This window comes from Cornus florida, unplaced genomic scaffold (genome assembly GCF_030987335.1).
Source record: "Cornus florida cultivar Cherokee Brave unplaced genomic scaffold, ASM3098733v1 CherokeeBrave_3.0.0_Hap2_Chr08, whole genome shotgun sequence".
Classification (NCBI taxonomy): domain Eukaryota; kingdom Viridiplantae; phylum Streptophyta; class Magnoliopsida; order Cornales; family Cornaceae; genus Cornus; species Cornus florida.
Window position 1 is genome coordinate 22,279,498 of NW_026775578.1, and position 17,123 is coordinate 22,296,620.

At 36.7% G+C, this 17,123-nt stretch overlaps 1 protein-coding gene across 1 annotated transcript; it reads right to left on the reverse strand.

Moving 5' to 3' along the window:
* Positions 1–523: 523 nt before the first annotated feature.
* Positions 524–2,816, reverse strand: LOC132270775 (probable protein phosphatase 2C 25). The gene is made up of 3 exons (XM_059771976.1): positions 2,216–2,816; positions 1,247–1,585; positions 524–1,105 (listed from the first exon to the last, which is right to left on the reverse strand). Exons 1-3 carry the CDS (start codon positions 2,696–2,698, stop codon positions 761–763), a joined length of 1,167 nt encoding a protein of 388 aa, XP_059627959.1. The 5' UTR covers positions 2,699–2,816; the 3' UTR covers positions 524–760.
* Between the last annotated feature and the right edge of the window lie 14,307 nt (positions 2,817–17,123).

Sequence of the window (17,123 nt, forward strand, 5' to 3'; positions counted from 1 at the left end):
TTAAAAGCATCTGGAAGTCACACCTTTACATATCTTGAAAAAACTTGCGGCTTAAAAGAAATGGCCTAGCCACAGCTGCCAAGTGTGACCAAAGTGGTCCAAGGCGAAGACCACGTGCATATGCTTTGGGTCTTAGTTTGCTTCAACTGTGAGCACTAAAGAGAGTGACCTCTATGTCAGACACTAGCACATTTTCAGCATGTGATTATTCTATAATACCTCCAGATCTTGAAGAATAGCCATTGCAAACCAGCCATTGTGTAGAAAATCCACACACTGCCAAGCAAAGGGCCACCCTTCTTTGTCCTACTGTTCTTTCTGTATTCAACACACCAGAAATTGCACATCAAAGCAAACCAAAACAGACGGCAAAATAACAAAACATTTTTGGCTGAAACAGCCTATACTGGAATTGTAAAAACTGAGATCTGTATATAAGGCTAAATTTAACTTATTTTGTGTCAACCATTCATTTCTAATGGTGAATGATTAACAATTTACAGTATTTACAATCAAAGAAATATATGATATAATCATAAAATTGATTGATGCCTTTTCCAATACAATGCCTTTGTGGATAATGAGTGTCATTGTTAAAATCAGAACCATCATTGATGGCATTTTACTATTAAGTAGTAAAAATTCCTACAAGGATCTAGGTTGACAGGCTTCCTCTCAGGCTGCAGGTTAGATAAAACAAAACACTTGCAGCTAAATAACTTGCCTGTCCACGAACTGAATTACTACCTCCTACAATGAATCACTCAGCGAAGTGGCCTAATTGAATCACAATCACACTTATATCGTCTGCGGAACCTCTCGTTGCTGATAGGTCAGCAAGCTTTTTACATGCAGACAATGGCTCCGGATTATCAAGACCTACGCATAAAGAGCGAACTACGTCTACTGCCTCTTGATTACTAACCTTGTCCCAAAGTCCATCAGAAGCAAGGATTAAGAACTCGCATTCAGGTGTATTCCTCAAAATTTTTGTCTCTGGTTCAGCTATAACCCATTGTTTAAGGTGTCGATCCCCGAGTCCTCTTGATACAGCAAGAGAACATTGTATTCTCCAAACACCATTGCGACAATCCACATAACCACCCTAGAAGAAAAAAACAAAGATTTCAAAAACCCATCAGCTGCAATGCGGATGATTTTGCAAATTTTACAACAGCCAAGATGTTTTACTCTTTTATAATAATTGTTTTTAAATTTTTGCTTTTAAGTAATATAATCTACTTACCAGTCTTTCGATCCTGTCCCTTTCATCACTACACGAAGGTCGGTGATCAATTGTGAGGGCCTCAGCAATTCCTCCATGGCTCATAACAGCTCGACAATCGCCAGCATTTGAGACCACTAATTCGCCATTCCGTAACAATGCTGTCACACAGCAAGTTCCACTTCCAACATCCTCCTTCAAAAACTCCTCATCCGTGGTCAAGTAACCGTGTCTGATTGCCTCTTTGATTTCTCCGTTGCTTCTCCTTTTCACTTCATTCATAATGTTCCTATCCAAGTTTTTCGCCGCAAATTCAGCAGCTTGTGCTCCTCCATGCCCATCAAAAACACCAAAGAATGCCTGTAATTATAGAACATAATGATTATTATTTATCATATTATAATACCAAAAGTGAAAAAAAAAAATCGATTTTGCAAAATTGTATAACATAATTGATACTGACTCTGAAAATTTTACCATAATAACATTAGCCCTCCATTTCCAAAACAATAACTAATAGACCATAAAAATAACATAATTATCCTCCTAATTTAACTTTTCATATTAAAATTTTATAATCATTGTCCCACTGCTTCTTCAAATTTCTTATATATTCATTTATATTTTCCATTATATAATCTAGCTCTCAAAGTTTTTTCATATTAACTTCTCTGTCAACTTAATTGGCTTCCCAAAGTGGATGTCAGGTTCGAGCCTCAGTGCAGGTGTGGATGTGTGAGTTGCTTTGCCTCGAAAAAAAAAAAAAAAAAAAAAAACTGACAAAAAAATTTCCTATGCAGTAACAAATTCTACAAATTCACTTTCACAAATCCCCAACTTTAGCAATTCAAGTTCTTTACTTTCATTTGTAAAGTATTATTACAAAAATTAAACAGTATTGATTTGTCTAAAACTTTCATCAGAAAATAAAACAGAATTTGAAATTAAAGATCAATGATTTGATACACAAATTTCTAATGTAAATAGTACCTGTTTAGAATCGCCTTGAATATCGACTAGGGCTGAATAGCGATCCTCCATAGGACCCCTTTTCCCTCTTTTGCAATACACAGAGTACCCATCCCCTTCGACCTCCACCTCACTCAGCCTATCCACGGCCGCCGTCGTCCCTACGGCGGCGTCGAAACTCAACGGAGCAATCGGAATGTTGATCCTCGCCGGTCTCTTCCTCTTCAAAAGGGCCGCCGACGTTGAAACTGACGACGAAGAAGAACAAAAAATTGGGGCTTCCTTAGAAGAATCTCTATGGAACCCACTGAGCTGCTTGTGATTGTGAAGCCGAAGCGTTAAAGGAGACAACGGAACTGGAGAAGACGAGGACGGCGTTGATGGTGATGATCCATGGAGGCTTAGGTTCACAGGAGAAGAAATAGCGGGTTTGCAGAAGATTGATGAGACTCTGTGTGACGGTGAAAATACAGGAGAGTTCGCTACTGCTACGGCGAGAGACATGTTGTTTATTGTATCGATCTTCTGTTCCGATCAGTTGAGAGAGAGAGAGAGAGAGAGTCAGTTTAGAGAAAGAGTCAGTTGGGAGAGAGAGAGTCAAGCTTTGCTTGTGTTATGGGATTGGGTTTATCGTTTATTCTACATATATATAGCTCAATTAGGCTCGTTTGTTAACTGAATGTTTGTTTTATTGTGATCTACACGCGCCTCTTGGAGAATTACAGGGTATACTTTTAAGGGACTGTTTGGGCAAAAAATTAATGTGTTTGGATAAATTAATAAATATATAAAATTAAATAAATGACAATATTAATTGGGAAAAAAGAGAGTAAGATTGTTTTAAACTTGTCATGGAAGAATAGAAAAATAAAATAAAAATCTAATACTTTACTCCTTTCTTTCATCTCCTTACTTGTGGGATGAAATTTTTTTTTTTTTTTTTCTTTCTAGTTTTGGTCCAAAGCACCATTGATGAAGAAAATTTTCTTTTTAAAATTTATATAACGTTTGGTTGTTCAAATTTATTTTCAAAGTTTCTTACATTTTTTTTAACAATTACCTAAATACAACAAAGTATTGCTTGCTTCTGTGCAATAACTAATAAAGACTTTATATTAAAATTTTAAAATAATGTGTAAAATAATAAAATTTTCATACTTTTTTTTCTTATTTATTTTGTATCAATTTTTTTTTTTTTTATTCTTTTTCAACATTGCATCTGGTTGGAAATAAGTCTATATTAAGAGTGAATCTTACCAGAACTATAATCTAGAATTTAAAAACAAAACCTTCTAGAATTTAAAAACGAAAACAGTCTATATTATATCTCCCCGTATAATATATCTTAAATTTACTTCTTTATCCTTTGTACGGAAAATAGGGTAGCGGGTTTAGAACACGCGCTGAAGCGCGATTGGAGAGAAAAGAGGGGACTTAAAAAATGGTTTCAAAGACTGAATCGTGTCAACGGTCAAACACGTTAGTTTGACATGGGCATTATTGCTTAGCTGTGAGAACCGGTCTCCGTTTTGGGGTTTGACGGATCCCATTGTGATTCGTCCACGTCGGTGGTCATAGTTGAAATTTTCATCCCACTCAGCTATAGATGCAGTCTATATAACACTTATATTATAAAATATATATATATATATATTATAGATGACGGTGACATGTGCTTTTTTTTCCCCTCAAATTACGTCAGTGACAAGTTCTGTCCACTTGCATAGACATAAAAAAAAATTTATTGTCACCGTGTGTTACGAAATGATTCATAAGATGTTTGGAGTAGCAGAGTTTGACTGAGAATGGTTTAAAAAAAGAGACGTGCAGGATTACATGATGGTACCTTTTCAGAGTTCAGGCAGGTCGACTCGATTAAGTGCGAGATACTTGTCGCTGGTCGTTGAATTGACTATGAAGAAGGGAGTTGGCCATCCCTGCACAAACTGGTTCGGAGCTGGAGCCGTTCCCCTGATGAGACCAAGGCAGGTTGAAACCAGTTAGCATGTATCCTTGGGAGGGCAGGTCGTGGTGGCTGACCAGGGCGCTTGCGTGAGCCGAAGCAACGCCTTAGTGCCGCGCGGGCCGTGCCGCTGCGCCAAATCTCTAGGGCCGTGACAAATAGTATCAGAGCAGGACTTGGGGTAAAAGCACGGTGGGGTGCCCCCTTGTCGATCCGGGAGGGGTCAGAGAATGAAGACGGTGCACTGAAGCGTCGATGAGAAGAATCAATGCAGTTGGGGGTGAGAGCCTTCATCTCCCTAGGAAGAGGCGTCCGTTGAAGTTGCGCACCGGAGGGCCGCGCACACCAAAGTTCGTGCTTAGTCCTTGGGTAATGCAAACCATGGTGGAGCATCAAGTCGGCAAGAGGCCCTTGCTTGCTCAGGATGTCGCGGAGGTGGCATGACGAAGAAGAGTCACGTCCTTGAGGAGTGGACGTCCCCTTGGTCCGAGGCCTATCATTGGGCGAGTGCAGTGCAGGGAGCTGCACAAGGAAGTGATGGTGGGAAGGCGCATGGAGGCAAACTTTGGAAAGGAGTAGACGCAGTAGTGAAGCGCTGCATTACGACGAGGGCGTCGCAGGATTTGGGTGGGGGAGAATGTCACAAAGTGATTCTTAAGACGCTTGGAGTATGGAAGACACGCATGTTGGTTGGTAAAGAGCAGAGTTTGACTGGGAATGGTTCCAGGGAAGGGGCGTGCAGGACCACATGATGGTACCTCTTCAGAGTTCATACAGGTCAACTCGATTCAGTACGAAGTGCTTGTCGTTGGTCGTGGATTTGACTATGAAGAAGGGAGTTGGCCAACCCTGCACAAACTGGTCGAGAGCTGAAGCCGTTCCCCTGATGAAACCAAGGCAAGTCAAAACCAGTCAGCATGTATCCTTGAGAGGACAGGTCGTGGTGGCTGACCAGGGAGCTTGTGCGAGCCGAAGCAACGCCTTGGTGTCGCACGGGCCGTGATGCTGCGCCAAATCTCTAGGGCTGTGACATTTGGCTTCTTTCCTAGCCATTCGCACCAAGTAATTCATTCTGGAGCTTCTATTCGGATTCGGGTTCTACCTTCTTCGAGAATCACCTTAAATATAATTTTAGTATTAAAAAAAATACTCCTTCTGCCTCGTAAACATGTTCTGCTTTTCTTTTTGGATTGTTGTAAATAATTGTGCACTTTATATATATATATATATATATATATATATATATATATATACTTGAAATTTAAAATTTCAAAATTTTTTACTCCTCAAAAGCGATACTCCTAAAAACATAGCAAGTATAATTATCAGAAAAAATATAATAATTATATTTAATGATAATTATACTTAGTGTAAAAATAATAATAATTTGTTCATGCATGCGCAAAAAATCATTTCCGAATCATGAATTATTGAATTTTTATTTATTTATTTATTTAGTATAAACTTTTTGGATACCCTAATTACGGAATAGTTGCATGTATTACAAGCAATATTTTTAATGAAAAGTTGGACATACTCGAATACAATATTATATATACACACACATATACATACACGTATTTTTGTGATAAAATAGTGCATGGATATGATTTTCATCACATAATTTGTTGAACTTAATTAAGAAAGCTAAGTCTGTGAATATATTTATGTGTACGTATATATATGTGTGTGCAGTGTGGACACTTTAGCCATCACAAACAACATTTGTTTCACAGTAACAAGTCCAAATTCTCTACCATAGGCCTTTCGGTATCTCCAACCCATTTAAATTGAGTTTCAATGTCATTATTTTGGGTTGTAATAGCCCTTGCATCATTCATCAATTGTGTTGTGGTTTGGATTAATTTTAATGCGCCATTTTTCATTAATAGTGTTATAGTCTCAATTAATCATACTTCAACTTGGATTTAATTGTGTTAATTCTTGATTTAATTCTGTTACATGTGTACAACAAGCATGCTACAATATCATAAAATAATAATAATAATAATAACAACAACAGCGGCGGGGGTTCTCAAGATTATATATATTGATATTTATTTTTCTACAATTGCACTCCTCTCTCAGAGAAAATGACAATTATTATTTTTCTCAAATACTATAATTACCCATTCAAACTGGTCTTCCACTCTCTCCTCAATTGACAATTTGGGTTACTCCCGACCTCTCTCAACTCTTCTCTTGGTTTTTTCTCTACTCAACTTTTTATCAATTACATATTTTCTCTTTCCCTAGAGTTTTATAGTATGGAACAACTATCAAAATTTTATGAGTCATTCAACACATTCAATATTAATGGTAATGATATATATATATATATATATATATATATATATTATTTTCTCTTCATGTTGTATGCTTTATGTTTAATTATTATTTTTTTCTTCATCATGTGATTTTTAAATATTCATGGAATAAGTGGAGTGGCCTGATTGTCATGTTTGATAAATAATACTAGAAGCATTATCAAATTCAGGAAAAAGTAAAGATCAACTTGAGATTTGCCACCTCTAAATATCAATTTGAGACTGCCGCACCTGTTCATTTGTTTACTGTATTTGGCTCATACGCGGTGGCCAATTTTTACTTAATGGGTAATTTACACAGACATTTTTTATAATTTGTCATCATTACAGGCGATATTTTTTCTGTTTTGAAAATTATACGGATCTATCCTAATTTTAAAAATATTTTACACGGACCTCCCATATGTATAACTGACCGTCAAATGCACTAATGGACATGTTAAATTTACTGAAATGTCCTCAATTTTGTATAATAATTGACTAAAATACCCATATATATATGTGTGTGTATATTTATATATATATGTACATAAATGTCGCCGTCGCCGTGAAAGCTTTAAATATGGAGATAGTAGAATTATGGTATATAATCTAACAGAGTTAGTCAATTTTCTTTATTTGTACGTTCCTAGAATTGTACAATTTAATCCAACAAAATCTTTTGAGAACTGTGTCTTCACATAAGCTCTGAAGGAGAATTAGAAATTGCGTATTGTTCAAAAGCATTTTTCATGAAACAGCATCAATTTGGAACATGCACGATCAGCCGGAGTCTGCAAGGTCACAGATCATCGCCGTCGCCGTCGCCGGCTCACAGCCTCATCGTCTCGTAGATCCTCGCCATTGCCGTCGCCGGTTCACAGCGTCATCGTCTCGCAGATCCTCGCCGTCGCAGATCCTCACCCTCGCAAAAAAGAACGACTACTACGACAAGTCAAGCATGGTTGGTTTCATAAATGGTGAGGTTTCAGCACCAACTGAACGGATTACAGTACCAGATGATGATAATGATAGCTCCATGGACGGCATGAAGGAGATGGAGAACCCAGATTACAGGGAATGGAAAAAATTGGATAAGTTGTTATAAAGATGGATCGTAGGGACAATTGATGAACAACATCTTGTACTGATTGTTATTTCCAAACTGAATTTGGTAAGGTCACTTCACTTGGGCATATATATCACAGAGTCATATTGTATATATCACCAGGACTGGCGACAGGGATACTTATTTAATTCCCATGGGTTAAATGGCTAATTAATTAAATACATACATATAAACTAATCCATTTCGATAACATGACAGTCTTTGTGGACTATTTGACTGATAGATCTGCTTCAATTAATCTTTTGTGGGCAAATTGATGCTTCGTCATATTGAAACACAAGGCTTGCGTGATTTCATTCTTGGCTCACTTCTAGCACCACCAAAAAAGGTCCTAATAAGCCATACTAATAGCTTTCAGCGGGTTGATGACCATAATTACAAAACATAGAAAAGAACAGGGTTAGAAGTATAAGAAAAAAGAGACAAACACAGAAGGGAAAAAATATATACGAGTTCAATTCATAAGCTCACCTTCGTTCTTGGGCTAAAAATGGTGGGCTTAGTAGAAAGATATGATTGGGTGTGAATGTCATTGCAAACCCACCACCACAACCCGTGGCCGTTGCAGATCCCTACTTCCATCACCACTGAATAAACCAGAAGCTTTAGTAGATGAAGATGATGTGGCAACATATTGACCGTGGATGAATATGTAGGATCTGGAAAATATATATTTTTTCATTTAAATATAGGAAAGGGTATTTTGGGTATTTCATAAAAATAGCTGATGTCATCATTTTTCGTTGTTGACTAGCGTTTACAGTAACGGAAGGAAGGTCCGTATAGGATATTTTCAAAAGTAAGAAAAGTGCACGTAATTTCCGAAACAAGAAAAAAAGATGCCGTCTATAATTACGATAAACCATGAGAAAAATTTATGTAAATTACCCTTACTTAATTTATTCACACTCAGATCCACGGTGCGAGTTGTTTCATCAGAGTTTGGGGTGAATTTCAGTTTGTGTGCTATTTATGAGATGGATTCTTACTATTCTCCTCTCCGTCAATTCTTTGATTTGGCTGGCTGGAAGGGTACATGGGAGTTATGGGGATTAAATTAAATCAGAGGTTTCGCGCAATGGACTGATTGTGACCCAATCATTGATGCTCTTTCATTTTGATCCGGGTGTTGCGCCTCTTTTTTGTTTTCCTTTCTACTGTAATTTGTTTCCTGGTGTTTGCTGTTTTTCAGGGTAATATGCTTGCCTTTCTTTTCCTCTTTCTATGGGTGGGAATGCTTATGTTTGGTGACTCGGTTTTCCGGTCATAGCCTTACTCGGCGATGTTTTTCTAAGGAGGTAGTTAATTATGTGGTTGAAGATTCGCCGAGGCTGTATCTGCATTTGCCGTCTTGGTGTCATCAACGTTTCCTAGCTAATCATCCAAGTCTTTTTGGGCACATCTGGCCGACGAAGTTCATCAATCTTGTGAGAGTGATGTTTATGCTTCGTCAGATCTGGAGTTTAACGGCCTATTTTCTGTTATTTCATGGCCTTGATGATGCCGGATGTTTGCCGGTCCTTTCTTCGGTTCCGATCAGCGTTGTGTATAATCCGGTAGCTACTGACTATGGGTCGTGGCTGGAAGTTGCCGGAATGAATGGCCAGGTTAGTAAATTTCTGATGTGGGTATTTGTTGTTACTAATTAACTATGTTTGGTGGGGGACTCTGTTGCAGATGGAGCTCACGCTGATGGCAACACGCCCTCGATCCTTCACTCCACTCCGTTACGGCGATGTGCGCCGCTAAGTTGTGCTCATTTTTCGCATTGTAATGTGTGGTGTCAGTTTGTGGCACACCTGTCAAAGATTTGTAACGATGGTGCATGGGAAGGAAGCAAATCCGGCAAGTTCTAGTGAGTTCGGCCCCGCATAAACTAGGCACTGTTACAAAGTAGTGGTGCGCCTTTGTGTTTGCAGTGTATTTAGGCATCTTTATTGCGGTGGTTTTGTTTGTTGGCTGTTGTTGGCAGGAGCGGAGCTAATGAAGGCCTGGGGCACGTGCCCCCGAATTGGTCAACAATCTATAAAATATATGGTAATTTTTTAAAAAAATTTCATATATATGTGCCCCTCTCAAATTTTTAGTTCCCAAAATTTCTTTTTTTATTTTTTCTTTTATTCTTCGCATTTCTTAAATTTCTTTAGTAGAAAAAGTCAAAATTTTTTTCCTCAATTGAAACTTTTCAACTATTTTCTTTTAAAGTTTTCTCATTTTTCTTTCCTTTTATATTTTAATAATTTTTTTCTTTTTTTGTCTTTTGAATTTTATAGTTGTTATATATATATATATATATATATATATATATATATATATATATACTCGGTATTATTTTATACATCAAAGCTAGAGGGAATGATTTTATATTTTCTTCCATAAATTATATAGCCACATAATCATCGAATTTACAAATAATTTATTTATTTTTTCTTTCAGGAAAGAAAGTGTTTAAAATAAGTATAGACATTAAAAACCAAAAATTTACAATGAAAAGAGGACTGATGGGATTACAAAATAAAAGTAGAGTGCAAATGTATATCGCCTCTATATATCATGCCCTCACCACATTAGAATACGTATTCTCCACATTAGGAGGAGAGAGCCACACTAGTACACTTCATGACTAGTGCCCTTTAGTCATATTTAATATATTTTAACATTCCAATTCTTACATGTTGTGCTCCAAGATATTAGTACGCTATGTTAATTTATTTTAATAAAATATTCTATCATGAATGTTAACGATTGAAACGCGTAAAATTAAAAACATTTTAAAAGAAATTATTTAAGCTTTATTAGGTACATTATTGATTGTGCAAACTGAACCCCAAATCTTTTTGGGTGCTTTATGATCAAAAAGAGACACCTGTTATTTTTAAGTAAAAAAAGTGACAGCTGTTAGTGCCTGTCTCATCATTAACCATAAGTTATATACAATAACAAACTCATGAGGCATGTTTAATATTCTACCATAAATTACTCATAACTCAAACTTTGTTTTAATCTTTTAATATTATTTTATTTATTTCTGAATTTCAGAAAATCAATAGATCTACCTAGATCTACATCATCTAAAGGAAGTCATCTTCCTTATCATGTTTCTTGTCCTCCTTCTCGCCATTCGATTTCGTCGGATTACAGAAAGGACGATCTCCCTGAAGTCGTTGGGTCAAATCAACTCAAGCTGAAAGGAATACAGCAATCTCAGAATCAAATTCCAAGAGGAGTCTACAAGAAAGCACCAATAGGTATGTCTCGTCGCCAATTTGGAATTGAATTCAGCCCAACTCCATCTGAAATGGGAATTGGAAATGAATCTGTCAAGGATCAATTTGATGATCCTACAGACATCAATGACCCTCATGAATATTAGTTTTGATGGATTTTGTCCCAGATAAAATTGCCATTAATACTGAATTTCAACAGAATCAATATAAAGAATTCAGAAATTGGTATTTTAAAGCTTTTGACCAAAATCAATTACAGCTTTTTAAAACTCAATTTTATGATTTTCTACAAGAACGCAAAATGGTTATACCTTTTGTTTCTTGGTTCTTTATAACCAATCATTCTCTTGTGAATATAAACATACTGGATGATTTTCTCAAAACATGGACCACATCTGAAGATAAGGTTTATCACTCTGTCCATCCTCCCACTGAACATCTAATTCTGAAAAGGATTGACCCTGACAGTGGTGCTAAAGTGGAAGCCAAGGCTTATAGCCAACCTAAAATAATTGATCCATCCTGTACTGCTACTAAGAAAGACATTTCTCATGTTTACAGGCAGAACAATTATACGAGTGTTTGTTTGTAAACGATAGGATCTCAGCTTGGGAGAATTGAAACAGGAATAGACACAGTATTAAATACAATTAATACTAAGTGTATTACTGATAAGACTTCTCCTCCTGAAGTTTCTTTATCCAAAGCATTGGTCAAACCTGCAATTAAAGTTAAAGGCTTCAATCTTTCACATCCTAAGAAGAATGAAGAATTCCTTACTCTTCTTACTCAGAAAATTCAAGGACTTAAAATTCAGACTTTATCCCATGATCAATCTGAAATAGGTTCTGATTCTGATGATGTGTTATCTCATATTGAGGCCTTCCAAACTGATTTTTCTCAGATACCTGAGTTAAACAGAATTGTCTATGATAAGAATATCCACTCAAATACAGCCCCTGCTCCGAGTAGATATTATTATCCCAGACCCACACCTCAAGATAAATTGTATGAAGAAGATTATTTTCATACACAGAAATCTTTTCATGGCAAGACCATTTATGAATGGAACATAGATGGGAAATCTGATTATCAGATTTACGAGGTTATTCATCAAATGTTGATGTATAGCCAAGTTTGTAAAATCAACAACAATACTGACCCAACCATTGCTAAATTTGTCGTTGCTGGTTTTACAGGCATCCTTAAAGGATGGTGGGATAATGTTCTCACCGACATTCAGAAAGCTGAAATCTTTTCTGCTACCAAGATAGTTAAAGATGAAGCTACCCAACAACTCGGACCTGCTTCAGATGCGGTTTATACCCTCATCACCACTATTATCCAACATTTTGTTGGCCCCGAAGGCGCTAATAGTGAACGGAGTCGTGAACTTCTACAGAATCTAAGATGTCCATCTTTAACTCATTTCCGGTGGTACAAAGATGTATTCTTGGCAAAGGTTCTCCAACTTAATGATGCAAATCATGAGCACTGGAAAGCCAAATTTGTAGATGGTTTACCAACCTTCTTTGCTGAAAGAATCAGGAAAAAGCTTAGAGATATGAATAATGGTATCTCTATCTCTTACAGAAACTATACCTATGGTGGATTAGTCAACATTGTAATCCAGGAAGGTCTAGCTCTCTGTAATGATCTGAGGTTACAATCCCAGTTAAAAGCACAAAGATTAACTGGTAGGAAAGAAGTAGGTGAATTTTGTGATCAATTTGCCTACCAGACTCCCTTATCTTATCCTAAACCTAGGAAAAGAAATAAGGTTGAAAAACCTTATAAAAGGAAGTATTCCAAAAGAAAGAATTATTCAAAGGAAAAGGATAATTCTAGACAGTATACTAAGCCTAAAAGGAAATATATTCCTAAAGCAAAAGGTAAAGGAAAGCCCAAAGTTGAGGCTAAATGTTTCAAATGTGGACGTATAGGCCACTATGCAAATAAGTGCAGAACTAAGGAGAAACTCAGTAGTCTTCACATAGAAGATGAACTGAGACTTCAATTAAGTAAATTGTTACTTAATACTAGTTCTTCTGAATCAGAATCATCAGCTGATTATGGGGAGGTTGTTATGGAATTACAGTCTTCTTCTTCCTCTGAAGCAGAAATTGGAAATCCTAGATGTTCCTGTAATCCCTCTCATGATGATTACTATAAGGCAATTGTTGAGATGAATGGGTTAAGCTTAAATATTTTGACTTCGACTCAACAATCCTTATTGGATCTTATAGATCATATCCAGGATCCTCAAATCAAGATGAAAGTCTTTGAAATAGGTTCTGCTCTGGCACGATCTAATGAGGATACGGATAATCCAGATTTTCTGAGAGCAGAAAATCATTACAGCATGAAAGAAGTTCTAAGCAGATTAGAACACCAAGGACAAAATTTTCGTCCTGCTAATCTCCTTGATCTCAAGATGGAGATTAATCTTTTAAAAGAAGAAATTCGCCAGTTAAAGTCTCGTCAACATAAGATGGAACTGGAAATTACTCTTTTAAAAGCAGCATCTGTAAGTGAAACTTCATCATCCCAGATTGAAGTCCCTCAAACCGAAAGCACGAATTATCTTCAACTCTTGAATCAAGTTACTTACCAAAAATGGTATATCTCTATCAATTTGGTAATTAATCAAGAGTACACTATCACTAATGCTATTGCCTTAGTTGATAGTGGTGCAGATATAAACTGCATCCAGGAAGGATTGGTTCCTACTCAATATTTTGAGAAAACCACTCAAGGTCTTACCAGTGCAAGTGGTGGTAAGATGCAGATTAAGTATAAACTTAATCATGTTTTCATTTGTAAAGAAGGTATTTGTTTACCATCTACTTTCTTACTCATCAGGAATATGGCACAACAAGTTATTTTGGGCACCCCCTTTTTAGCTTTGATCATGCCAATTAAGAAAATTGATTCTCATAGGATATGCTCTAATTTACATGGTCAGTCAATCACTTTTCAGTTTTTGACCCCACCAGTAAACAAGCATATCAATGCTCTTAAAGATAATATTATCTTTAAGGAAAATCAACTGAATTATTTGCAAAAGGAGGTATCCTCCTTAGCAATTAATCAAAGATTGGTACAACCCACTGAGCAACAGAAAATTGAGTCAATACGACAAAACTTTCTAAAGGAAATCTGTAGTGAGATTCCTAATGCTTTTTGGGCAAGAAAGAGCATATTGTTTCTTTACCCTATGAAAAGGGATTTACCGATCTCATGATTCCTTCTAAAGCTAGTCCCAGCCACATGAAAGCTGACTACTTGGAATTATGCAAAACTGAAATCAGCTCTCTAATGGCAAAGAAGCTTGTCACTAATAGCTACTCCCCCTGGAGTTGCAGAGCTTTTTATGTCAATAAAAATGCTGAAAAAGAACGAGGAATTCCTCGATTGGTTATTGATTATCGACCACTTAATTTAGCTTTGAGTTGGATCCGATACCCAATTCCCAACATCAAAGATCTTTTAGATAGGTTACAATCTGCTGTAATCTTTTCTAAATTTGATCTTAAATCTGGATATTACCAGGTACAGATTGCAGAAGAGGACAGGTACAAAACAGCTTTTTGCGTACCTTTTGGACAGTACGAATGGACAGTAATGCCATTTGGATTAAAAAATGCCCCTTCAGAATTTCAACATATTTTGAATGACATATTTAATCCTTTTACTGAATTTTCTATTGTTTATATTGATGATATTCTCATATTTTCAAAATCAATCGATCAGCATTATAAACACTTGAAAATTTTCAAAGATGTTATTTACCGCAGTGGTTTAGTAGTTTCTGCTCCTAAACTAAAACTGTTTTTAACTAAGGTCAGATTTCTTGGTCATGAAATTTGTGATGGGAAAATTAGACCTATTAATCGCAGTATTGAGTTTGCTTCTAAATTTCCAGATGAAATTAAGGATAAAACTCAGCTTCAAAGGTTTCTGGGTAGTTTGAATTATATTCGAAATCACTACAGAGATCTTGCACAGGATACAACAATTTTGTACAACAGGTTAAGGAAATCTCCTTCCCCATGGACTTTGGAACACACCAAGGCCGTCCAGAAGATTAAACTCAGAGCCAAACAAATTCCTTGCTTAGCTCTAGCCAATTCTTCATGGTTCAAAATTGTGGAAACAGATGCATCCAATATTGGATATGGTGGTATTCTTAAACAGAAGAATCCAAATACAGGAACAGAAGAGCTTGTTCGCTTCACTTCAGGAACTTGGAAAAATGCACAATTAAATTATTCAACCATCAAAAAGGAAATTCTTTCTTTGGTTAAATGCATTTATAAATTCCAAGATGATTTAATCAATCAGAAATTCTTGTTACGCATTGATTGTAGTGCTGCTAAACAAGTACTGGAAAAAGATGTAAAGAATTTGGTTTCCAAACAGGTATTTGCTGGTTGGCAAGCTGATTTATCTGCTTTTGATTTTTCTATTGAATATATTAAAGGCAGTTCTAATTCTTTACCTGATTTTCTAACTTGTGAATTTTTGCAGGGTTCATGAATCAGCCCCCCCCATGGGCAGGGCCGGGGTAATACTCCAAAGGCTCGTGGTAAAAACAAAGCTAAGGCCAAAGTGGTTATACCACTAAATGATGATCAATTTCCATATTTGGATCATGTTGCTGATCTGCTCAACACACCTTCTAAAGGAAGCAGCACTACACAACAGAAACAACAGAAACCAACCATGAAAGAGGTTCTTGAACAAGAGACTCCATGGATACCTAATCAAAGGTATGTTCAGACAGTATTGGTACTAGATTCTCAGGATGAGCAATGGATGCCAGATCCTTGGGAAGTGAAATCCAGATATTTCCAAACTCAACAATATGCTGCACCGGATGGTCGCCATAGATATATCTATGAAGCCATTCTTACTGAAACTTCCTCTGTGGAGATCAACCACACGAAGCAATTTCCGAATTCCAAAGATAGTCCTCTTACTTATAGTAAAGCTATCTTTAAGAGGCTTATACGGCCTAGTGACTGGGGATTAAATCCTAATTTGCCAAGGAAAATATCCTATGGTCACAGTTACAATTATTGGGATTATATCTCAGTTTGGACATATTCGTTCTTTTATCAAAATCCGAAGCATAAGCATTCTTGGTTCTTCAAGATATGCCCTCAATCAGTTAAGGCTGATTTCCCAAACTGGGTTATACCCTGGTGGGCTATATTTGGCCCTGATCTGGATATTTTGCCAGAGTCAATTCGGTAGTTATACTTGCCATGGCAACAATTTCATCCTCAATTACGGGGACAGGATAATATTCCTGTAGGGAAATCCACCCTCTTATTCTTTACTGAATTTGGAATCCCTTGGATTTGGAAATGGGATTTCCAATGTGGTTATACCACTGACAAGTTACCAGTCCTTCAGAGGATCTTTTATTACCGATGGTGGTCCGGCATGACTCAAGACCCTATCCAAGCCCTCCTCCATCATATCAGAAAGAAAACACTGGAATACATGGATAAGGTTCCAAAGTTAACTATTCCAGAACCCGAAATCTTTAACCCATTTGAACTTGTTAAAGATATGATCAGAAAACAACAACCATTAATTACCGAAGCCGATTTAATGGTTAAATGCATGGATTTTATGAGGACCAAATTTGTTAAATCTTTTGATTCCTCCACACCTACAGTACGAGATGATGCATCCATGGTGTCAGTCTCTAGCCAAACCAGTCAAGAAGGTAATCAGTTTTCCTGTCTCGCTGGGTATGCACAAGATCCCAATGAAGATCTTATTTCTGAAGATGAGCCTACAGTAGCCGACTATTGGGACTTTCTCACCAGTCACTTGATGGACAAGATGAATCCACCCAAAAAGTAAAGATTCCTCTTATCCTGCCGACAGAAGAAGACAAAAAACTTTTCCCCAAAGTCTTTGGTTCTACAGTATTTCCTTCATCAGATGTCTACTTTCCATCAGATAAGGAGACAGAACTTAGTGGTGGGCCGACCGACTGCATTATTCCAGCACACGATCCCCAAAATTTTAATTCAAAAGATTTTTAATTAAAAATAAAAAATTTTATTTAAAATCTTTTTTTTTTTTTTTTTTTTGAAAAGATTCCCCTCTCATTCACTCACTCAAACTAAAAAAGAGAATACCTTCCGAAAAAAAAAAAAATAAATAAATAAGAGAAAGTCAAGGGGAAGGGGGAAGGGGGAAGGGGGAAGGGGGAAGGGGAGGGGTAGATAGAATTATTTAGGGCACAATTGGCTGATACAATTTCTCAACGATAATAAAGTTG

Bases quoted from the DNA above. Each gene is read 5' to 3' on its own strand.
- LOC132270775 (XM_059771976.1), bottom strand. From the start codon at position 2,698: ATGTCTCTCGCCGTAGCAGTAGCGAACTCTCCTGTATTTTCACCGTCA. The intron at 1,586-2,215 runs GTACTATTTACA...CTATAATTACAG, and splicing joins TTCAAGGCGATTCTAAACAG to GCATTCTTTGGTGTTTTTGA. The intron at 1,106-1,246 runs GTAAGTAGATTA...TTTTTCTTCTAG, and splicing joins GGGACAGGATCGAAAGACTG to GGTGGTTATGTGGATTGTCG.